Source organism: Odocoileus virginianus, chromosome 8 (genome assembly GCF_023699985.2).
Source record: "Odocoileus virginianus isolate 20LAN1187 ecotype Illinois chromosome 8, Ovbor_1.2, whole genome shotgun sequence".
Taxonomy (NCBI): domain Eukaryota; kingdom Metazoa; phylum Chordata; class Mammalia; order Artiodactyla; family Cervidae; genus Odocoileus; species Odocoileus virginianus.
Window position 1 is genome coordinate 15774743 of NC_069681.1, and position 25554 is coordinate 15800296.

Sequence of the window (25554 nt, forward strand, 5' to 3'; positions counted from 1 at the left end):
CACCGTTATTCCTCTTGGACCTAAATATGCGTATAATTTTTTAAAACCTAAGTGCTAAAATTTTTGGTAGTTACCTGTGTGTACTTTCACCTAATTCCAAATGGAATTTGAGGCTGTTTACAAACACACACTAAATAAGACCAGAAGTATACAGATATGCCAGCAAAAAGGTCTAGAAAATTGATTTACAAAATTGTATGCAGCTCTAATAAAATTTTCTTTTCTGGGACTAGATAGAAGTTGATTTCTAATAAAAACTCAGACTCAAAAAAAAAACAAGGGAAAATTTTAGTCAGGAAAAATCTGAAAAAGAGCAATGAGGGAATATTAGTTTTAAGAGATAATAAAGTCCATGTTTCATCTCAACAATTAAAAGTATGCTGTAAGTGAATGAACAGACTGGTCAACAGAACATAAAGTTCAGAAATAAACCCAAATATACATATATAAGAACTGAGTATATGATAAAGGTGGCCTATCAAATCAATGGGCAAATAAGTGGTATAATAAGTAGCTGGTATAAAAAGCAGTGTAGAAATAATAAAATTAGGCCACAGGTTAAATTCCAAATGGATCAAAGACTTAAATGTATTTAAAAAAAGCCATAAAAATAATGGAAGAAAATATGGAATAATTCCTCTTATAACTTTGTAGTGGGAAAAGCAATTTTAGTAACAATTCAAAATTCAGAAGCCATAAAGGAGAAAAGAACATCTATAAATAAAATCATACATATAAGTATGTGAGGGAAAAAACCACCGTAAGTAATGGCAAGTGACAACCTATTGGGAATATATAGATAAATGTGAAAACATGGACAAATAGCTTATTCTCTTATTTTATGTTAGGAAAAGTCCAAGAACCTTACAGAAAGGAGTTCAAAGGATGTTGGAAGCATTTAACATGAGACAAATGCTGTATTTATTCAATTATTAAAGCAACCTCACAATGTAGGTACTGTTATTGTCATTTACTCACAAGAAACCAAAGGTGCAGAGAGGTTGAGTAACTTGCCCAAGGTCACACGGCTTATCGGAGACACAATCAGATAGTTGGCTCCAGACTTTTTGCTCATAACCACCAAGTTCTACAGCCAAAACTACAGGCAGCCACACAGCAAACTTTATATAAATTTGCTCAAAACATAAAAAGATGCTCAAATACTATATAATCAGATAAATACAAATTAAAACTGTAGTGAGATGTAGCATTTTCATTGTCCCTCAAAGCTGCTTCAGTCATCTACGTTGTCTAGGAAGGTAAGTTTTGGCCTGCATGAAGGCATGAGGTTGGATCCAATGACCCAAACATTTAGTCTAGGATTCTATGTGTGGTGTCCCAGTTTGTGAAGGTAAAGGAGTGAATAAATTGACACAGGTTGTCTCTTCTATTATGAAAGTAATAGTGCATAAAATATAAGGTCATGCTTAGCCTTGAGGGGGAAAAAACCCTTATTGACACTCATGATACTTCAAAATTACTCATGAGCTGCAAATACAATTCTAAAATGAAATAAGCGCAAGAAAAAAAAATTAAGTTGGTGTCTTTGGTTGGTTGTCAGGATATGACAATGTGAAAATAATAATTTTCACGTTTTCTATCCGATACAGACTTTCACCTGCTAAAGACAGTCAGTGAATAAACATCTATTTTCTTTTCTCATGCAGCATTAGCAAGGCAATCATCATCAGGAAGAGGTTTGCTCATTTTATATATTGTAGTTGAAGTCACAGTTCCCTCTGATCAAGGGAATTGGGTTTATAAAGGCAAAATGAAATTCAGAGAAGCTCAGGATCATTCTTAATCTAATGCTTCAATCTTGACTGTCATCACTTCTTTACTCAGAGAAACTCACAAATAGAAAATGCAATCAATTTGTAATTATGTTCATTGTTCTTCAGAGTTAGATAGAGGCCTTGGCAAAAGTAAACTGACCAAGCTGGTCACTGTAAGGAGCGGGGGAGAAGCAGCCAATCTCAGAGATACCTAGAGCAGAAAAACCGGAGTCAGCTCTGATGTGCTTACCAAGCTTGCATCTGTTAGATCCATGCAAACTTTGAGGGTCAGCATAGAAATGGCAACCTATTCCAGTATTCTTGCCTGGGAAAGGAAGAAAGGAAAGGAATGGCAACCCACTCCAGTATTCTTGCCTAGGAAATCCTGTGGACAGAGGAGCCCAGCAGGCTACAGTCCATGGGGTTGCAAAGAGTTGGGCACGACTTAGCAACTAAAGACCACCAGCACCTCTCATGGAGCCCTCTCTCCTGTGATGCAGGTGTAACTGTTTCATTCGTGGACCCATAGATCAGTGCTTCCCAACCCTTTTGGCATCAGGGATCAGTTTTGTGAAAGACAGTTTTTCCACGAACTTGGGGAGAGATGGCTTGGGGATAATTCAAGCACATCACATTTACTGTGCACTTTATTTCTATTATTATTATTACGTCGGCTCCACCTCAGAACATCAGGCATTAGATCCTGGAGGTTGGGGACCCCTGATCTAAAACACTTTATCATCATATTTGTATGAAAAATTGTATAGATACATGTGAGGGAAAATATAACAATCCTGCCATTCTTCCTAATTTCACCTTCTTGGCAAGTGTGAAGTCTTAATAGTTTCTCAGTGCTGTTAATGATGTGTAAACATCTCCATGTATTATTACTATTATCTTACCAGAATGGGTCCAGACCATGCATGCCACCTGCTTTCTGCACTTAACTTCACAGACATTCCTCCAATTGAATCTCCAATAACCCCAACTCAAGATTTTTAAGAGCTGCAGAATATTCCATAATTTAAAATAATATATTCAACCATGACCTAGCTTTTCTGCTGTTTCCTCAAATTGTCATAGATTCTTACATGTACTTTTGTTTTTCTGTAGAACAGATCCTCTCAAGTGAGGCTGGTAGGCCAAATTTTAATAACTTTTGCTAGATTGTTCAAGAACAAACAACTCATATTCACACAGACTGAATATGGATACACAGGGCACCATATCCAAAACTGCAGTGGGTGTTTTCACTCATTTTAATTTTGCCAATAAAATGGGTAAAAAGTGATATTGCATTATTGTTTTAAACTATATTTCCATGACTGTTAAAAAGGCTGAGTGTTTTTCATGAGTTTTGTCCATTTTAACTTAGGTTTCTGTGAATTGCCTGTTAATACAGTTTATTTTTTCCCTGTTGAATTGCTTGTCTTTTCATTTTTTTTCAAAATGTGGGTGCTCTTTGGTCTGTTAGCTAGACATTGAAAGTTTGCTTTTGACTTTGTTGATATTGATTTTAGCCATATAAAATGTACTATTTCTCATGTATTAAGCTATGTCTATATCGATCTTTATGGTTTATGCATTTTTTTGACTTGCTTAAAAAGGATCTATTGTGCCATTAGCTTTGTGTCAATGTATGGCAAAAACCACCACAATATTGTAAGGTAATTAGCCTCCAATTTAAATAAATAAATAAAATAACGGAAAAATCTATGATTGGGACTCAGGGCGTATAAGGAAATAAAACAATTTAGTGGGGTTACTATTTATTTTACATATATTAATAGTAGTAGAAATGTCAGTATAATGATTGTTTGGGATAAGACTACAGGTGGTACTAGTGGTAAAGAATCTGCCTGCCAATGCAGGAGACAGACGCAAGAAATGCAGGTTCGATCCCTGGGTTGGGAAGATCCCCTGGAAGAGGAAATGGCAACCCACTCCAGCATTCTTGCCTGGAAAACTCTGCAGGCAGAGGAGCCTGGTGGGCTACTGTCCATGGGGCCGCGAAGAGTTGGACACAACTCAGCTTTTATAATCAAAAAAGGAATGGAAAAGCCAAGAAGAAATTCAAACTAACTGGGATGGGGTGAAAGAAACAAAACATTGTGCAAGTCAGCAAACATATGAAATGAGGAAGAAAATTAACTATTACAAAGAAAGGTACATGATGAGTGTAAAATGGGAGGAATAAAACCAATTATGTCAGTAAATGTAGGCAGACTGAATTTCATTATCAAAAGGCAGAGAATCAGATTTTATTTAAAAAGTCCACCTGTAAGTTGTCTGTGAAAATAAGTATGTTAAACAAAAGAACAAAGATATTAAAAATGAAGGGGTGAGAAAAGATACATTGGAAAGATTCAAACAAGGAGGAGGAGGTGTGGTATACTAGTGTCAAATAAAGCAAAATTCAAGGCCTCAATCCTTGTCTTGGGAGGGGTTGGGAGGTCAAAAATTGGGAGTTAGGGCTGTCAAAGTAGTCAGGATTTCAGGGGTTATGATCTGGAGTGAAAGGAAGAGGAAAAAAGGAACGTGATGGTATGAGCCTTCTTTCCCTTTAAGGCATTTCCCAACTTGTTAGAAGGACAGATTGAGCGGTAAAGACATATACACACTACTCGATATAAAAGAGGCAACCAATGAGGACCTATTGTATAGCACAGGGAACTCTGCTCATTCTCTGTAATGGCCGATATGGGGAAAGAATCTCAAAGAGTGGGTGTATGTACAGCCATTTCACTTTGCTGTACCGCAGAAAGTAACACGATGTTGTAAATCAATAATACTCCAATAAAAAAACAAAAGGGTTAGCAGCAGCCTCATGGTGCCAAGGAGACAAAAACTAGAGTTGAGAACTCTTGAAAATGGAGACTGAAGCCATGTTCATCTGAAGTCGTGAAGGAATTTATCCTAGGTACAAGGGTAAAATGAAAATAGACCAGTGCTTACAAAAACTCATCCTAAACCTGGCTGGATTTAGGAGACCTAACTGCTAAATGTAATGGACCCCTCTCTGAAGAATGACAGCATCAACACAGTATCCACATATTTTTTCTCCAGTGTCGCTATTTAATAAAATTACCAGGCTTAGCAGCTGACAGAACCTAATAGAAAAAGACTCTAGAAAATAGAAATTCCCAGGTAACTCAGACACCCAGATACCTGTGATTAATATTTAAGAAAACCTGAAAACACAGAGTTATTCCAGAGTACTTGAGTGTGTGTGTGCGTGTGCTGTCATGTCCAACTCTTTGTGACCCCACGGACTGTAGCCCACCAGGCTCCTCTGTCCATGGGATTCTCCAGGCAAGAATACTGGAGTGGGTTGCCATTTCCTTCTCCAGGGGATCTTCCCGACTCAGGGATTGAACCCACATCTCTTGAGTCTCCTGCATTGGCCGGCAGGGTTTTTTTTTTTAACCACCAGCACCACCTACGTACTAGAATCTACAAAAAAAGAATCAAGTGGGAATTCTAAAAACTAAACATGCTAGTACCAAATTAAGAATACAAACATAGGCTTAACAGTCAATTAGAAATAGCTGGTGAGGGGATTAACAACCTAGGAGAAGAAGAGTCAGTAAAATGATCCAGGCTAAAGTGAGAATTGAAAAGTGAAAAATGCAGAAAGGCGTTCAAGAGTCATGTGTGTGTGCTCGGCTGTGTCCAGCTCCTTGCGGCCCCATGGACTGTAGCCCGCCAGGCTCTTCTGCCCAGGGAATTTTCCAGGTAAGAATACTGCAGTGGGTTGCCACTTCCTCCTCCGGGGGATCTTCCCAACTTGGAGATCTAACCCATGTGTCTGCATCTCCTATATTGCAGGACTCTTTACCACTGAGCCACCGGGAAAGCCCCTTAAGAGTCATAAACATGAGTAAAAGTTCTATCATACGAGAAATTGGAATCTAAGAAGTTAGTGGAGGACGGGAGAGAGAATGGACCAGAAGCAATATTTGAAAAGATAATTTGACCAAGATTTCTCCCAAGCTGACGAAAGGCATTGAGCTACAAATTTAAGAATCAGTATAAACACCACATAGGATAAGAGCAAAACTAACCCACACTGAGGGACATCATAGTCAAATTGTTAAAACACAAAGATAAAAAAATCCTATAGCTGCAAAGGGTGGTCAGAGGTGGTAGATTATAAACAAGTCTGACAGCAAAAGTTCTTACTAAGAAACAATATGAACTAGAACTTTAGAACATCATCCATAACTTGCTGAAAAAATATAACTCCCAAATTTGAATTCTATACTGAACAAAAATATGCTTCAAATGAAGGTGAAATAAAAATGTTTGTTATAAAAACAACAAAGCTGAAATAAACCTATGTGATATTTTGAAAGAAATTCTTCAGGAATTAGGACTATAAACCCAGGTAGAATCACAGAAGTGACAGAAGTAATAAATAGCAACAGAAAGGGTCAATATGTGAAAAACAAATTCTAAGTGAACAGAACATTTATGATGACTTACAGGTTTTAGAAAGATAAATAGAAAATAGGAAAAACAATACAAATGATGGGGTAAACTGACTTAAACATGCTAAGGTTTTTGAATCATTTAAGAAGTGATAAAGTAATTGTATTAGCCTCTCTTAAGGGAAAAATGAATGTTATAATCACTAAAAAGGATTTAGAAGACTGAGATAACAGTTCTATAAAGGGGAATAATGAATTAACAATTCTTAATTAGTGCAAAAGAAGGCAAAAATGGAAAGCATCTGGAGCATAGGAAAAATGGGAAATAAAAAGAAAATCAAGATGGCAAATTTAAATCCAAATATATGTGGGTTACATTAAATACAAATAAATAGTCCAATTAAAAGACAGACTGAATAAAAGCAAAACTTTATATGCTTCTTACAAGCAATGTGCTTAATATTTATATGAAGTCAAAAAGGAGTTTGGCAGTAACAGGATAGAATAGAATATATCTAGAAAATAAGACCCTAGAATAAAACCTGGCATAGTTATACTAATTTCAGATGAAGCAGACTTTAAAACAAGAAGCATTGCATTTAATGATAATGAATCAATACAAAAGACAAACTTTGCATGTAGATAATAACCCAAAACAAGGTAGAAAATGTAGATAAAATATTTAAAGAGGTTTGTGATATAGTTAAAGATACCATTTTAACAGCCACCAGGATGAGAAAGATTTAGAATTCTATATAATCTTTAAGGCACATTCCTACTTAAATATTTCAAGATCTTAAGAAGAAAAAAGAAATCTCCCAAATTTAATAAAGCCACCAAAAGAATATATAATATTCTTTCTTATAAGAATAAGAAACCAACTAATCAAATCATACAAATCCAACTTCATTTATGAACATATTCCAGGCAAGCAAGAGCAGTTTGATATTCAAATCTGAAAGAAAACTAAATACATCAATAAATTGAAGGGGAAAAATTGCTATCGGTAGATGCTGAAAAGACTTTAATACTTGGTAGAAGAAAGCATGTTAGACCATGCACAAAATTTCTGGCCTAAGGATTTAAATGTGCGACAACAAAAATCAATGCAAATGGAAACATTAAAAAAATAATTCAGGAGAATATTTATGCTACATTAAAATTCCATGCACAGTGGAGCTCGGTGGGCTACAGTCCATGGGGTTGCAAAGTCAGATACAATTGAGTATGTGTACACCTTCACTAGGACTGAGTTTTTTTTAAAAAAACCTTTACCAACTCCTCAGCCATACCTCTTACAGATTTCTGGTACAGAGCCTAGGTAACCTCAGGGTTTCTTGTATTTTCTTATCTGCCTTCTCTGACCACATGGTCAGGGACCACAAAACGTACATCCAAGGACATAGTAGCTGTGCAATAAAAGTTTGGCCAAATGGATGAATGATGGCTCCTGACTGTCTCCTGGGGCAATGGCTGGAAGGAGCAGGAAGCAGATTGTGTTTTGGGCAGTAGTACGAGTGTTGGCTTTCAAACAGGATTGCCCTGGGGTGACTCCAAGTTATGAGCTATGTCATCCTGTGCAACTTATTTCTCTGCAGTTTATCCCCTGAAAGGTGCTTCGAACACTACTGTGTCTCTGGTTGCTGTGCAGAAATAGCCCTTACTCCTAGGGCTTTCCAGGTCCACCTGCTGATGCAGGAGATGCAAGAGACACGGGTTTGATCCCTGGTTCAGGAAGATCCCCTGGAGTAGGAAATGGCAACCTGCTTCAGTATTCTTGCCTGGGAAACCCCATAACAGAGGAGCCTGATGGGCCGTAAGCCCGTAGGGTCACAAAGAGTTGGACACGACTGAGTGACGGAGTACACTCACACACACACAAGGCTATTACTAAGCTTGGCTGAGACGTGGTCAGGGAAGGCAGTGTGGCTGAGGGTAAAAGACTGGGTGACGTTCCCAGCATGTCTCTCACCATTGGAACAGTGTCAAGCATAGAGCTAGAGTCAATTTGAAAATAACTTGGCTTGTTTCATTTGTTATTCTTGCCCCTCTTTTTTTTTTTTTTCTTTTTTAAATCCCAAGTAAGTTTTTAGCTTTATTAAGGGGTAAAAGCAATGCAATTTAACCTAACAACAATTTCCCCCAAATAATTCAAATTATCAAGGAGATTCAGTGAAATATACATGTATATCCACCATCTGGGCTTCCCTGTGGCTCAGCTGGTAAAGAATCTGCCTGCAATGCAGAGGACCTGGGTTTGGTCCCTGCGTTGGGAAGTCCCCTGGAGAAGGGAAAGGCTACGCACTCCAGTCTTCTGGCCTGGAGAATTCCATGAACTGTATAGTCCATGGGGTCACAAAGAGTTGGACACGACTGAGCAACTTTCACTTTCAAAGATGAACCTTGCTATAAGTAGATACTGTACCTTGAAACATTAGTTAATGACAGTTTTAAAGCCATTATAATTACTAATGTACATGCTAATTGTGCAGAACATGAAGACAAATGTCCAGTTTCTTTAGTAGTGGTGCAAAATACCATGCAATATTTAGCCCAGGCCTTTATAATATTTCTCTAAATTCTTTCCCCTCTTTGGCTAATTGCAGCTCCCTCTGCAGCTGTCTGTCTCAGGCCTCAGCCCTGGCTGTACCTTGGAGTCATCTGGCCCTGCTGCAACCAGTGAAATCAGTAGCTTCCCAGGGCTTTTACATGCAGCTGAGATTGAGCACCACCAATCCTTCATTCTCCTGATCCTAGTAGGATGAGCTCAAGATTGCACAGGCCCAGAAACTGCAAGCATATTTTGGGAGCAACATCTGTTTTCTCAGGAAAGAATTTACCAAGTTCAGCAGTGACCACAGGGTTTGGTGCCGGAAGCTTAGAGTCCTAGCCCTGACACTAGCTGGAGAGGCGACCCCGTAAGCCACACACCTTTCTCTGCCCTGTTTCCTCAGTCCTTCAAATAAACACAAAATAAGATCTCCCACTCTGCTTCAGACTGTATTGTGACATTTAAAATGCAAAATAGCTAGGACTTCTAAAAACGCTGAAGTCACACCAGTGTAGTTTGTTAGTGTTCCCATCATGTTAGTCGCTCAGTCATGTCCGACTTGTTGTGACTCCATGGACTGTAGTCCGCCAGGCTCCTCCGTCCATGGGATTTCCTAGGCAAGAATACTGAAATCGGTTGCCATACCCTCCTCCAGAGGATCTGCCCAACCCAGGGATCGAACCCAGGGATTGAACCCGGGTCTCCTGAGACTCCTTCACCGCAGGTAGATTCTTTACTGTCTGAGCCACCAGGGGTGATCCCTTAAGTCAATTAAATAAGTTCCCATCATAATCGAGCACAATCTTTGCTATTTGCTGGCTTTGGCCATTTTACTTTTTGAACCTATTTCCTCATCCGTAGAACGGAGTTACCTACTCTGCAGATGATGTATTTAACAGCAAGGCAAACCATAGGACCTGAAAAACACAAGCTATCCTATTATTGTGCTTGCTATCCCTGTGTAAAGAATCTGCCTGCCAATGTAGGAGACACAGGAGACTCGGATCTGATCCCTGGGTTGGGATGATCGCCTGGAGAAGGAAATGACAACCACTCCAGTATTCTTGCCTGGGAAATGTCTTGAGCCTGGAGGGCTATAGTCACGGGACCGCAAAGAGTTGGACATGACCGAGTGACTCAACAATAATTTCTTTGCATGTTTTATCATTACAAAACCGTGCCTGGACTCACACAAGCCTTGATGTCAAGCCTGCCAACAAACCCCATAGTTTCTCATGTGAGTAGACACCGGCAGCCACGTGGCCCTGGTGGGATTGTGGTTTCCACGTGGCAACTTTAAAACGTTAAAATCCCAGGGAGTCTTTGGTTAGGAACCAAGTCAGCTGAGGTGACAGGTGCAAGGCACTTTGCTGCCTGGGAGCTGTCTCTGGCTTCCACTACCTGGGCTTTCCTGACTGTTAGGTGTCTGGCAGAAAATCAATGCTGGCAACAGGTGAAGGTCTGTAATCAACCTAAGTGAAGTGGGTTGAAATCTTCTGGCATGTTGTATTGTGACAGGATGAGGGAGGGTTACAGAGGTGCTGGGTTCTCTTTGACTAAGTCCAGCCACCCTCTGTCACCCTTACCTCTCCCTCTGAGTTATGGTACCTGGTACCTTTTTCTACCCCCAGAAACTGTGCATTCTCCAGTATTGGGCTCTGTTTTCTTACACTGACCACAAGTCCAGTGATTATAAACATTGAGGTCTCTGGGAAACTCAAGATTTGGAAATTCAGACACTTGAACTTTGTGAATTTGAAAGTGTAAGATGGGAAAAGTGTTTGAAGATGGCTATAGCACAGTTGCTTCCCTGGTGACTCAGTGGTAAAGAATCTGCCTGCGATGCAGGAGACGTAGGTTCAGTACCTGGGTTGGGAAGATCTCCTTGGAGAAGAAAATAGCAACTCACTCCATTATTCTTGTCTGGGAAATCCCATGGACAGAAGAGCCTGGCAAACTACATTCCATGGGGTTGCAAAAGAGTTGGACATGACTTAGTGCTGAACACACACATAGCACAGTTATTCTCAGTTTTGAGTCTGTCGGTGTATATGTATATTCTTACTTGTGCAAAACAATACAAATTTATATTGTCAGCCAGTGACATTAACAGATTTTTCTTTTCTAAAGCAAAGCTAAGAATTACTATGCTATAACATATCTTGCAGCAAATAGAACAATTGATTGAGAATGTCAGGTTTCAGCGCAAAAACAAAAAACCACAACAGAAGTCTACTTAGAAGGCATGAACTGTCATTTGAAATGAGAGTCTGAAATACTGTTCCACTTACCCACTGATATAGTCCAAACAGCAATTATTTTCAGAAACGCCTTGGTTCTGGAGTTGAACCGGCTGTGATGGATGGGGTTCTGAATGGCAACATAGCGGTCCAGGGATATGGCACAGAGATGCATGATGGAGGCGGTGGAGAAGAGTACATCCAGGTAAATCCAAACAGCGCACAGCTTGCTGGGCAGAGGCCACCGGTACCCTGGGATGCAGAAGGTTATCATTCGTGAGTGACCTTGAACTTCTCTGGCGTATGAAATTTACTCTGCTTGAATAGTTTTCATCCTGGGAAAAGGCATGGTTAACAGCAAAGGGCAACACGAGATATTTTCAGTACTTCAAAGCAGCCTGATGTCAACTGTACTTAAGCAGAGAAAGACTGCACTGGTTGAACGCACGATTTGAAAACGTATGGCTGGAATCATGCTGGTGTGTTGTAAACTCAGGCTGTGTCTCTTCAGGGTTTCTCTCCTTCTGTCTCCTCTACCTAACAATATCTACTTTTCTTTTTTTTTTAATGACTTAGGTCGGGAGTTATGATGTACTTTGGGTTCCTCTATCAAAGAACCCTGGGGAATACCATGGACAGGGCAGCCTGGTCAAAGAATCCTATTAGCTACTTATTTATTGACTGACTTTTTTTCAGACTGTAGGTTCCCTGAGGTTAGACCATCTCTTAGCCATTATTACAATTGCTGAGGCTTGCACAGTGATGGCATTTAGTAGTCTGCCAAAACTGCTATTGGTGTGAATGAAGAAATGATTAAAAATCCAGATTGGGCATGTGTGCATGCTAAGTTTCTCAGTTGTGTCCGGCTCTGTGAGACCCCATGGACTATAGCCCACCAGGCCCCTCTCTCCAGGGGATTCTCCAGGCAAGAACACTGGAGTGGGTTGCCATGCCCTTCTCCACAGACTGGTATATGCCTTCATGAAAATGAAGCTTCCCTAACAATGCTTTGGGGATTAAACTCAAACTGGGGGGACGAGAGGCGGGGCAGGAGGATGAAGACAACGGTGAAGAAAAGCATAGTATTCTAAGAACTGTTTCAGGGAAGTGATGCTTAAACTTGAAGGAGCCTCAGAATCTTTGAGGTGGTTTCTTAAAATGAGCCACTGGAGCCCACCTCCAGGTGTTCTTATTCTATGCATCTGCAGTGGGGCAGGAAGAATTGCATTTCTAACAATTTCCCAGCTGGTACTGATGCCACAGCCTGGGGCAGTGGTTCTCACCCGGGGGGTGCACATTCGAATCAGCTGAACAGCTTTTCTGGGGGTCCTGATACCCAGGAGGGTGGGCGGAAGTTGGACCTCAACTTTAAATTGACTTAAAGCTACCCAAAGGATCCACTCTGAGATGCAGGGCAGGAAGTCACCTGCTATATTAAAAAGATAGGGTATGCCTGAGGAACACACAGTCTCCTGTATCTGTTTCTTTTAGAGGGAGATCAAACGGTTATATAACCTTAATTAGTTTTGATGACAATCTAAGCCATGGTGTTAGATCTGCGCACATGTTAAGAAGGAAAATTATGAAGACCATCTTTCCCCATGCTCTGGACCCACAAAGCTGAACAAACTCTCTGTTCACAAACCATCTCTACCAAGATGCCACCACTGATGTTTAGAAAAGTAAAAGTGCAGGAGACAAGTCTGACTTGGTGCCTTTCATGCTTCATGCAGAGAGCTTGAGCTTCAAGGAGAGCCCAGTGCCTGGGAGGAAGCCACCCTCTGCCTGGTCGGAACTGATGCTGACCATGGGAGGAGTTGTCTCTGTAAGGAAGCAGCGGCGGACCGTAGTCTAGGTTTCCGTGGTGAGGATAAGGAGGGGGCATTTCTGCGGAGTCCTGGGGACCAGCCAAGGGAGAGGCGCGTCTCTCGACGGGGATCAACTACGCACAGAGCCGCGGCCACCAGGGGGCGCCGTTGCACCCCGAGCCGGCGGCGCCCGGCTGGACTCGACTTACTAACCTGGCTGCCGGCTGCCAGCCCCACTTGCCGCTCTAGGGACCCCCCCCTCCCCGCCTCCCACCCGGGCTTGGGTTCCCGGATGGGCCCTCTGGGCCCATCTCCCACTCCTGGAGTTTGCCTTCCACGTGGCAGGGTTTTAGGAAGCGGGAACCTCTCCCGGATGTCTGGGAAATGACAAGAGAATTTAATCAGATCATCCTTGTGTGACATTTTGAGTCGTCAAGCGGGGGCTGGCCTTCCAAGGAGCGCTGTGGACCCTGTGCAAACCCGACGCCCACGCTCCCTTGCTCACCTCCTTCCTCCTCCATACTCCTTGGGCATGGATTGATACACATATTTTAGCTCTTAAGACATAGCCAGAAAAATCCCTTCTGAAAATGCCCATAACCTGTTTCTAGCTCTGCGTGACGGGCTGGCGTGCCGTGTCGGCAATCTCAATAGTCTCCCCTCCTCTTCCACTTTTAAAGGGAGAAATCTGGCTGTATTACTCATAATTTGGAAAGAATATCACATTCTGCTTCCCGCTGAAACCGTCCCAGTGTTTGCTGACTTGCTGAGAGGTTTGACTCTTTCAAACTCCACTGAGAAGAAAGCAAGATGAATCTCTTCCCATGTGTTTCCCACCCTCCAAACAATTCGGGAGGAGTTTATGCACATGCATTTTTAAAGAGCTGAGGGGTAGAATTCAAAGGCACACCTCCAAATTAATGCTTCTTCAGGCAGGGAACAATTAAAACTAGTGTAAGTCATTTATTCTAATGGAGACGCTGCATATTTTAACATTAAACCCAGTGCACCACTAATGTTCTCTCTGTAAATGTTCCAAGGGAACTGGGAAGGTTTTACCACTCCATTAGAAGTGCTGAAAACAGTGTGACCAAGATCAAACTGGCCTGTCTTGAAGGTTGGGATATTTGGTTGGGAATATAAAGGCTTGAAAACCAAGTGGATTCAGATATGACAGATGCTATTGCTTTAGGACTGTCTTGGGACCTTTATAATTCTACATAAAATGTATGTGCTTTTAAGCACAACACTTTATCTCCCCACGTAAACTGTATATGTTTCAAAGCACAAAACTCTCCAGTGATCACAGAGTATAGGTTGTCTGATCTTTTAAAATGTGATCTCATTTTAAAATTTAAGTAGTGTAACGTGGTAGCCCCTCCTCCATAAACAAAGCCTTACGCTTAGTTGGTCCCCTGAGCCCGGACTCATCTGCTAATGACATGCACGCATTTTGTTAGCCGTGTGGGTACAGCTGGGAAGCAAATGCCACTCACCATAGAGGATGGTTAACATGGACACGGGCATGACCAGGAAACCCAGCAGCATATCGGCTATGGCGAGTGACATCAGGAAATAGTTGGTGGCATTCTGCAGCTTTTTCTCTAGGGACACTGCCATGATGACGAGTATGTTTCCGGCAATGGTTAGTATAATTACTACCGCTGTCAACAGAGCAGACCAGTTCTTTTCCTGGAGATGAAGTAAGGAGAAGCAGGGTGGTGAGAGACAGCTCTCACAGGAAAGATTGGTTCGATTTTCCGAGTCCACGGTCCAGTTAAATGCATCCGAAGTGTTAGCTTCTCCGGAGTTAAAGTCAGGATCGTAGAGCCTTGTGTCAGCATGCAATTGCATTAAGGAGTTCGTAGTTGAGCTCAAAGAAGTGTTTTCTTCACAGAGAATATCCATTTCTAAGCCGGAACTTGTAGCAGATGAAGTGTAAGAAAAACCTCACCAGTTACAGGCTCTGGTCACCATTCAGCATTATGTCCCCAAGCTCTGTCACCGCGAGGCTGGCGTCTGTGCTGGGCTCCATCGGTTAGCGTTTCTTCTTCCATTATTACAATAGTAGCTAAAGAACTGCGGCCGCTTCTTTATAGTGCTTTCCTTCACAATTTCAGTAGAGTCCTCTGTCTAGCTTCTTTTCTTTTTTTCTCTCCAAAGCAAGATCAAAAAAGCAGCATGGACTTTTAAGAGAGAGGTTGCTGAGTTTTAAGGAGTCGGGGAGAAAAATGTGATCCTGGCCAAAAAAAAAAAAAAAAAAAAAGGAAAAGTTTTGTTAACTACCAGGACTGTCATTTAGCTCTACCTCACTCCGTTGGTTACACTGATCATACTAGTTTCGCCACAGCAGCATTAAAATAGCATTCGATCCCAAACAGTGGGGCTGCAGGCAGCCTACAGTACGGCAGGCTATTAAAAACACATCCAGGGTTAATTCCGTAGTAAGTATAGTGGTACTTTGGGTTAGAGTTGTCAGTCTTGGGCTGCATTGCCCCGGCTGCCGGTCAGGAATTTCAGCTTGTATTCTGTGGCTTAGTTAATCAAAGAAAAGAAAAAAAAAAGTCTTAAGGATCAGCAGACAACTTTCCACACTGGGAATTCTCATCGAAACAATTCCATGGCGGCCAAGCAGCCTTTCAAGTCAGAAAGAAAATGACACAGCCGTAAAATACAGCAAGCCGGTGAGCAGGGCAACTTACACGGGTCCTCAGGGTCCGCCCGGGAGACACGCTTGGCTCATCTGTGACTCGCTGCATCTCTCCTGGTGATCAAGCCGGCAGAGAGAGCCCCTTCTCCCCAAGCGGCCACTGCCAGCAGCATAGTAATTCGATTTCTGTTTTGCTGACTTCAAAACTGTCTGGGAGAGTCGAGCCAGTGCCAGCGTTGCCAGGTCCGCGGCGGCTCCCTCTGCCCCCGCCCGGCTGGGTGCTCCCTCCCTCCCGCGGGGCGCGCGGAGACATGGTCCCCGGGCCGCTCAGAGCCGCGCGGACCGCATCGCGCGGTACCCGTGGGCAGAGCCGCCCGCCCCAGGGACGCCTGCTTCCCCGGCAAGGGGCTTGGCCCCACCGCCGCCCGGTTCACTCCGGCGGCCCTCCCTCTAGCTATGTGTCAGAAACTGCAAGGTAGCAACAGTCAGGGAGGGCGGACCAGGAGGGCTGGTGGTTTTTTTTTTCATTTGCTACATATTAACAGTGGGAACTTTTCCCTTTTTTTTTTTTTTTTTTAATGAGAGAAACAGGAGAAATCGCCTTTGGTACAGATTCCTAAGGCAGGTAAGCCCCACTGTGATATTATTTAGGGTGAAGGGTGAAGAGAGAATGTAAATAAAGCCTGAGAATGGTATTTCCTTGGAGCGCTGGTGCTTCGAGGCAGAGAGCTTATTCCTGAAGTGGAATTACTGACATCCGCGATTTGGGCTCAGAACGGTTAGAGGATTTTTGGTAATAATGCTGAGAAGCTATTACTACTATTTTTTTTTCTTCAAAATTTTAAACACACCACTCAACTAGCTTATTTTCTTCAGCAGAAATATACCCCCTAGAAGTAATCCAATACCTCACATGGGGAAGGGAATAAGTTTTTCCAGAGATAACACTAACGGCAGTCACCTTTATGTGTAAGAAAGCCCCTTCTCAGATTTTTAAAGAAGGTAGATATGTCAGGAATCTCTGTGTATGTATCTTATTTTTACAGATGGGAAAATGGATTCTTTCCTGAATAGTTGAGGTTTTCTAGGTTTCTGTTCATCTTTTTATTCTTTACGTTTTCCTTAGTCAAATACACCTCCTCTCTCATTCCTTCAACATGTTTTTGGCCAAATCGGTACCGTCATGGTACATTTGCCTCAGATATTTAGTTGCCCAGCAGGTCCTTTTATCTCTAGCCTGGGAGACGTTGACCTGAGCATCTTCATTTCCCCCCTCCCATTCTGCCCCCACCTCTTCGTGCATATTTCCATCCTTCCACTTGGTTAAAGAATCACCATCTCTCAGACAACTGGCTGTTTTCCACATCTCTTCCCTCCTTTTCACTGCCTGATCTTAAGAAGTCTCCAGGGCCACCTCTGTGTACATATTTCTCAAATCTCTTCTCCAGCCTACAAACCTCGCTTCTTTGATTAAAGGCTGTATCATGTTCTCCTGGGCTGCCCTGGTAGCTCAGACAGTAAGGGATCTGCCTGCAATGTGGGAGACTGGGGTTCAATACTTGGGTGAGGAAGAGTCCCTGGAGGAGGAAATGGCAACCCCCTCCTGTATTCTTGCCTGGAGAATCCCATGGACAGTGGATCCTGGCGGGCCACAGTCCATGGGGTCTCAAACAGTCAGACAGGACTGAGCGATGAACACTTTCACTTTCTCATTGTCTCCTGGGCTGGAGCAGGAAGCCACCCCTGTCTGCCCTCCCTGTCTTCCCGGACTCCTCTGCTTCCCTGGTAGGGGTGCGGTGGGGTGGGGGGTGATTGCCACGTGTTGGAGAGCCAGCTGCCGAGAGAGCACGGGCTTTTGAATCAGAGTTCCCCAGGCTTGAACCACAGCTGTTACTCACAAGGAGTAGAACCCCAGACAGTCAAGTTGCTTCATTTGATTGTAATAAAACTAAAATGTGATAAGGAGTAGAAATATTTAACCTATGTCTGGCTGCTCTGGAAGAATGTTAGCCATTTTAATTCTTCTTAATATTCTCAGTGATATTACTAAACATGGCACTTTGTGCCAACATTCCTTCAGTCTCCATAGGGCACGTGGCTCCTGTCTGTGCCCATCCCTCACTGCTCCCACTTTTCGGGCTGGGACTCTTGTTCGCCTCCCACCAGCAGCCTACATGCAGATGAGTTCGTCAATTTCTGATGATTTTTAAGCATTTTTACTCTAGTTCACTGTGTCTGGAATACTCCCCCCACCACTTTTGTGTCCATTTTGCAAACTGCTACTCAGCTTTCAAGGTTCAGTTCCAATGTTCTGTCCTCTGTGAACCTACCTCCCAGGATTGATGTGAGGGTTGAGATTTATGTAATTGCCTGGAACATTTTACACCCTCAGTAAAGGTTAGTTGCTATTGTAACTATTGTTGTTTATCTTCCTGTTACAAAGCTTTCCATGGTATTCTTTCCCCATGGAGGCAGAGTCTATAGCACCTTCTATTTGAACATGTCTCACATTGCATGCAAGCGCTGGAAGGGCAAAGACTATGTTTTTGTTATTCATGGTATAAATAGTTGGTGCTTAGATGTGTTTGTGGAACGACGTGGAACGAATGAATGATTTATAGTCACTTGTTTACATGTCTGTCGTCTTTATTAGATGGTGAACATCTTATTCATCTCTGTACCTTCAGTACCAAACATAATGTCCCCTAATGGGATGTCCTTGGTAGATGCATTATTAAGGAATAAATGAACTGATTCAGGGAGAAAATTCTAACTCCTTTCTCATTGTTTTGTCCAACGGGATACTAAATTAATTTTGTTTATAAAAGGCAAAGGAAGCAACAAGGTCCTACTGTGTAGCATAAGGAACTATATTTAATATCATATAATAAACCATGATGGAAAATAATATGAAAGAGAATATATATTTACATACATATATATGTATGTATATATGTATATGTATGCATATGTGTATATATATATAACAGAATCACTTTGCTGTACATCAGAAACTAACACAACATTGTACATCAATTATACATCAATTTAAAAATTAAAGTATAAAATTGAATCACTTTGAAAATCACAAATGAAAAGAAAGGCAAAGGAGAATATGATATATTAAAAAAAAAAACACTTTAGTGTTGGAAAGTGACTCTAAAGCTGTTTGATGCTAAATCTTGTTATACTGAGTGCTGTGTTATCAGTCTTAAAGAAAGCTGATGTTCTCAGACCATTATTCTACCTGAAAAAAGTTAGGCTTCCAGTCATGGTAAAGGTAGTCATGTGAGTTTCTTGATATAGAGTTTATACTATGAGGGAATTCTGTTAGTAACCATCTGAGATAATTTGTAGTTTCTATTGTGGTTTCATGAATTCTTGTCAAGGACAAAACAGTGTGGGCAGAAATCTCAGTCCTTGGCTCCTGGTACTTAAACAGAGATTGTTTATTAGTCGCACAAGATTTAGACTTGGTTAGGATGGTTTCTTGCAGATCAGACTCCCCTTTGGGCCTGGTGAAAAGGGTGCGCCCTGGCGGCTGTTGTGAACACTGTGATGTGTGACTCATTTTCCCTTCAGGACTAAGGCTCTCACTCTGTGTGCTGCCGGAAGTGTTGGTAGCTGTCAGCTCTCAGCTGTGAAAATTACTCTCAAGGAGGCCACCTCGTCCATAGCTGTGCCCCTCTCCTGGGGCAGCCAGCAAACAGTGATTGGTCTGTTGTGAGGGTATAAAAGTCTGACCCTCTTGCCTCAAGGCTGGACAGCCCTTAATGGCCTCCCCTGTTCCAGAGTGCCCCACCGTTGTTGTGGCTGCATCACAGTTCAAACTCTCCCCCTGTCTGGCCCTGCTTCCCTACAGCTGTTGGTCTGGGGCTTTCCCTAGTGAATCTACACACAAGGGTTCCTGAGGAGCCCAACCGAAGACTTCCATTTTTAAACTTGTGTTTCAGTGCCTTTATGCCACTTCAGGATGACTTGCATGTTTTACAGAGACAGAAAGATAAGCATTGTCTATATCGATGAATGCTTTCTTGCTACTAACTTGGAGTTCTTCAATAGAGACTATTTTTAGGTAGTAAAGATAGGGTTTACTCTCTAATTATTGCCAGAAGTAATTGGAGGTCACTAATATAAAAATGAAATTTATTACTTTGGGCAAATTACTCCAGTACTTAATTGGACTTTGTCTAAGTGTGCGTTTTGCAACTAGTTTAATTCTGGGGGATTCACTGAAAAATGTTGATTTTTTGTTTTCAGTGACTGACAGTGTATTCATAGCCCTTGTTTGAATTTTTCCAGGCTAAAGTTACTGGGTTCTGAAATATTAGTGCCTTATTAATGTTAATATATGTAAGAAAAAATAAAGTTCTTTGAGCAATTGAGTCTGGAACATACAGTATCCTGTAGCCTCATCTTAGGAATTTACAGTGCATGGGCTAAGTCACTTTGGATGGGTCTGACTCTTTGCAAGTCTATGGACTGTAGCCCACAAGGCTCCTCTGTCCATGGGATTCTCCAGGCAAGAATACTGGAGTGGGTTGCCATTTTCTCCTCCAGGGAATCTTCCTGACCCAGGATCAAACCTGGGTCTCCCACGTTGCAGGCAGATTCTTTACCACTGAGCAGTGCACAAAAGCATGTTAAAGGTTCTGAGAGATCCTGCTGTGAAGGCATTTGTTTTCTATTTTTTCCCACTCCCCTTCCAGCCCCCAGAGTACTCATTGCAGGAAACTTCTATGTGTTTAAATTGCATTATATTTTGCATTCATTAAATTGTTAAGATCTTAAATGGTTTAATGCATTTGATAAATATATACATTCATGTAACTGCTACTCAAATCAAGATCTCTACCATTTCCCATCATGATGTAAGTTCCCTTATGCCCTTTTTGGACCTTCATTTAAATGGAAGCATGTAGTACGTGCTCATTTGGCGTCTGTCTTATTTTGCTTAACAGTATGACCGTAAGAGTCATTCATATTGCTGTGTGAGAATACTGATTTTTCTTTTAGTAGATTGCAATCTGGGAAACTTAAATGGCCTGGATGTCTGGGGGCATCAGTCACTTGTTTTTACTCAAAGAAGCATTGGACTAACTCACTCCTTCTTTTGTCTGTCCTTTTATGCTTTATTTTTAGAGACAGTGGCCACTTTAACCTCCACTTAGTTGTATCTGATTTTGTTCTGAATTGGCAGCATAGAATTTGTTTATTCCATGTTCTTTCTTCACAATATACCCCTGAGATTTCTATTACTCAAATCTTACTAACAGTCTAAGAATGAGAAAAAAAAAATTCACAGATTTCCCAAGTGGTATGTAATCCATCATTTCCTTTGGATGTTCCAGTTTTGAGGTTTGGAACAAGCCAGGCCCCCTGACCACTGCACACTTGGGAAGCAGTGTCCTGCATCGCCTTCTGTTAATGCCATTGGCACGTGTGGAAAGAAACAACTACTTGAAATTAGCTAATGACCCTGTCGTCTGTCTTTTCAGTTTGCTAACAGTGGTGTCTAGTTTTAATAATACTCATTAATTTCACAGATAAAAACTAAGTGCTGTGTCAGACAGTTTGAGGAGCTAATACTGTGAAGATGGACAATATTTCTGCCTTAATTCATTCACTTAAGGAGTCTTTGGTGGTGGTAAGCGTAAGTACAGAGTTGAGGAATAAGCTTGGCTGTCCGTGGTATGTTGATGGTACTTGAGGTCTGAGGCTAGGTGAGACCGGCCAGAGAGTGAATGGGATTATGAAAGCAGAGACGTCTGAGGACTGAGCCCTGGATTACTCCAGTCGGGGAGGTTTAGAGGGACAGTCAAGAGGGCTGCATCTTTGTTGGAGAGTCCAGGGGAGCTTAGATCTAATCTTATTTTCCAGTTTCTAGAGGACACCTGTGTTCCTTGGCTTCTGTAGCTCCTTCTTCCATCTTTAAAGCTAGAGACTAGAAGTTTATTTCTTCTCATGCTCTCACCTCCCTGGTTCTCTGAAGCTGAGAAAGAGTCTCCACTTTCAAGGACTTGTATGATTAGATTGGGCTCACCTATAAAAATGCACACTGCTCTCCCCATCTCAAGGCCCTTAGCCTAAGCACATCTGTGAAGTTGTGCTTACCATTTTAAGGTATTGTAGTTACAGGTTTGGAGTATTGAGGCATGGACATCTTTGGGGGTCATTACTCAACCCACATCATGGTACTTAAAAGAGCAGAGGTTATGACAGAGGAGAACAGAAGCCTTGGACCAAGCATGCCAACATTTATACTCTAAATCTTAAGGGTTTGAAGGATTCAGAAGAAAAAAAAAATCCCTTTGAGAAGTGGAAGACAAGCAGGAGATTCCCACATCATAGAATCCAACAGAGGAAAGTGTCTCAAGAAAAAGAAAAAGGCCAACTCTTAACTATACTCTGATATAAAATAAAAATTAAAAAAACAAAAGAGGCCAACTGAGAAGTCTACCATCTTGAGATGCCTGTTTAGATGAAGGCATTGAAGAATCCACTGAAATTGGCAACATGGGTTGGTTGGTCACCTTAATAAGAAGTAAGAACAGTTTCACTGAAAATGTTAAAATATACAAGAGTGATGTGGTGATGGTGAGCGGATTTTGTCCTGAGAGTGTGAGGTGGAAGGATATAAATAATAAGTTGTATAATGTTTACAAGTGATAGGTATTAGAAGAAAATAAAGCCTGGGATAGGGACTGGAGTAGATTTGTAATAGTAGGTGGTCAGAGAAGGCTTTATGGGAAGTTTGTATTTGATTGATGACTTGAAATAGAATGATTCGGGCAGATATGTGGGGAGTGGGTGAAGATTGTTCAGCAAGTTTTTCTTTTGAGCGAAGACCTTGAGGTGGTGGGGCAAGCCTGGGACAGATGAGAGAAAACAAGGAGGCCGGTGTGGTTAGAGTAGTGTTGAGTGGGCTGGGAGTTCTGTGGAGAACCTTACACAGGCCAGAGAAAGGATTTGCCTCATCCTTGAGTGGCATGGGAGGTCGTTTGATGTGGGTGGGAGTATGCCACGCTCTGAGATACATTTAAATTGATCAGTCTGGCTGCTTTGGGAGCAGAATGAGAGGAGGGCTAGGTAGTGGGTAGGAGGGAAGCAGGATGTCCGTTTCACGTGAGAGGATGGTGGCTTGGACTAGGAGAGTGGTAATGGGTTTGTGAGAAATGGTCAGATTCTGTGTATATATATATATTTTTTTTTTTTTCTGTGTATATTTTGATGACAGTGTCAAGAGTACTTGCTGATGGATAGACAGGATGTGGCATATGAGAAAGAGAGGTGACTAGGTTTTTAGATCTGGGCAGCTGGAAGGATGGAATTGCCCTTCATTGAAGTGCTTCAAGGGCGAGCAATATTTGGGTGAATATCAGATCAGTTTTGGATGTGTTAAACTTAAGATGTCTTGTGACCAACAAGTGACTATACTGTATACAAGGGTCTAGATAGATGAGGCTGCAATGTAAATTAGGAAATTGTCAGTGTATAGATGATGGTGAAAGGCATGAGATAGGATGAGATTCTCCAAACATCTGAGCAGACAAAGAAGCAGTTGGACAGCTGAATCTAGGGATACCTCAATGTTTAGAGGTGAATGAGAACCAGTCAGGGAGGCTAGGGTGGAGGTGAGGTGAGGAAGGAGGAAAAACAGCAATATTCTCTTCCTTTAGTCTTAGGAGCTAAGGGAAAGAGATATTTCAGGAAGGAGAGAAGGCAAAGGAAAGAGCATTTAGCTTTAAGAGTAGTCATATAGTTGAAGAGCATTTCATTATGTGGGAAGTTAGTCATGTGTCAAATAAGAGCAGGATAAAAATTCCATAGAGTGTGATCTCAGCTTTAAAAAACACATACGCATGATCCTAGACTGAAAGGAAATGCATGAAAGCATTCATAATAATCATCTAGGTCAAGAGTTAGAGTCATTTTTTCTTGTTTATGTTTACTTTGGATTTTATAAATTCTCTGAAGCGTGTATGTGTTAGGTTTATAAACAAAATGGTTTAAAAATATTTAAACTAATTAAAGGTCATAAGAAGAGAACCAGGAATGATCTTATGTTCTGAACATGACTGAGATACACTGGCTTCAAGGTGAGATGTTAAAGAAAAATAGCTTCTCTTTTAAGCAGGGCAGTTGTATTATTCAAGATTATTATTGGTAAATGGGAGAAATCCAAGACAAAGAAGCTCAAAGGAGATTTTTATGTAACTGAAAAGTGCAGGAATGGAACTGATACTTCAGGCATGGCTGGATCCAGGGTCTAAAAAGATGCAGACAATTTCTGTCTCTGAAATCTGTTTTCCTCTCGGCTAACCTGATTCTCTTCAGCTACACCTAACTTCCTTCATGCAACTGGGAAAGATGGTTGTTGGTGGTTCTGAATTTACATAATTTGTGATTTAACTTGTGACATTCCTATGTTACCTGCAGGAAGGACCCTGATTGGACCTGCATGGGTCACATGCCTGTCTCTGAACCAGTCATGGTGGCTAGGGGAATGAAAAGTGAGTGTCACTCAGTCATGTCCAACTCTTTGTGACACCGTGGACTATGCAGTCCATGGAATTCTCCAGGCCAGAATACTGGAGTGGGTAGCTGTTCCCTTCTCTAGGGGCTCTTCCCAACCAACAGATTGCACCCAGGTCTTCTGCATTGCAGGCAGATTCTTTTGGTTGGGGAAACGGAGCCCTTGAATTGGTGGCCAGTCTGGGACCTGCACCTGCCCATACCTGTGGGGAGGGATGAGAGGAAAGTGATTGACTGTTTCATGGGGACTGTATGGAATGGACCCCTTTGTCAAATAAAGATTTCTTGCCCAGACTAGTAAAACAATGACTGTCCACTGTTAGTGGAAGGTAATACTTGACTTATCCTTTTTTTTTTTTTTTTTTTGCTATGTGTTTTTATTCCATCAGATTGGCTCTGGTGCCCAAGTCATACTTAGGTACTTTAAGAGGCATTGCACATATTTCAGATCACGAGGAGGCCACTTGGTACATTCTCAATGGAGAGACAAATAGTACTCCAGTCAGTCAGTGTCCGAAAAGTATCAAGTTTGTTTCCTGATATATCTACTTTACTACCGGGCATATCCAAGAGTTGGGAAGAATGAAAATATTGTTTCTTAGGTGCTCACTATAGAGCAAAAGGATAACCTCTTTCTTACAAAAAGACAGGAAAGCTATTGTGAGGCAGTGTGTTTGCTAGACCCAAAGAATTGCCCTCATACAATTTTACATATGTCTGTTGGTTGGATCTCAAAGATGTTTGAGCAGGATTCCAAATTTTGTCTCAACTGTGGTCATAGACACCCAGTTAGATGTCTATGGTATGTGCCGAAGGAATATTCCAGGCAAATTTACTTCTTATTCATAACTAGGGAACGCAGTGAGCCAGACTAAACCACGTGGGTTGTGAGGGTTAATTTGTTGGGTCAGAGCCATGCCTAACAGCCGCTTGGACAGTTCATCTGTATTCCACTCAAGTTCTAGAAAAGGCAGAGGGGAGTGGGGAGATGGATGGTTAAGGTACTTTCCAGGAAACAGAAACCCTTAGGGTCAATTTTCCCAAACTAGTGCTATGAGAAAAACAGCCTGTGAGAGGAAATACACTGATCTAAAAAGCAAATAATCAGAGCTCACTGCTTGGAATAGATTGTTTTAACCTTTTTGTTCCTCTCAGTGAAGGCTGTATCTTTTATTAAATAGCACTTATGGCCTAATTGTGACCTTGGTCTTGACCCAGATTGGAGCTCTCCCTTCGTTATGGTGAGTGGCCATGTGGTAGAAAGGGAGTCTTGAATTTTGATGGGATTAAATGAGTGGACCATACACTGGGTTCATCAGTTCCAGTGGGTTCAATAGCCCTAGATCAGTCAATGTGAAGTATTGACTTCCTCAGAAGTATAACAGCATAGCAGAAAAGGCAAGTTTTCACCTTCCTGAGGTCACTTTTTAAAGCCAAATTATTGTTCCCTCTCTTTGCCTGATATTGATAATTCAGGCAGTTACACTCCTCAGGGCCTTTTATAAAATATCTGCTAGGGCCCCATAAACTCCTGAAATGGAAAAGAACATTACCTCAATGTAGTT

The 25554-nt window shown here is 41.8% G+C and overlaps 1 protein-coding gene across 1 annotated transcript in view; it reads right to left on the bottom strand.

Moving 5' to 3' along the window:
• The window catches only part of HTR2A (5-hydroxytryptamine receptor 2A), a 62945-nt gene extending 47018 nt beyond the window's left edge, over positions 1-15927 (bottom strand). Inside the window, exons 1-3 of the mRNA XM_020900724.2 lie at positions 15507-15927; positions 14301-15043; positions 11048-11248 (exon numbers count right to left, since the gene is read on the bottom strand). Coding sequence (XP_020756383.2) covers positions 11048-11248; positions 14301-14712 — 613 coding nt within the window. The 5' untranslated portion in view covers positions 14713-15043; positions 15507-15927. The remainder of the gene's footprint in view (positions 1-11047; positions 11249-14300; positions 15044-15506) is intronic.
• Between the last annotated feature and the right edge of the window lie 9627 nt (positions 15928-25554).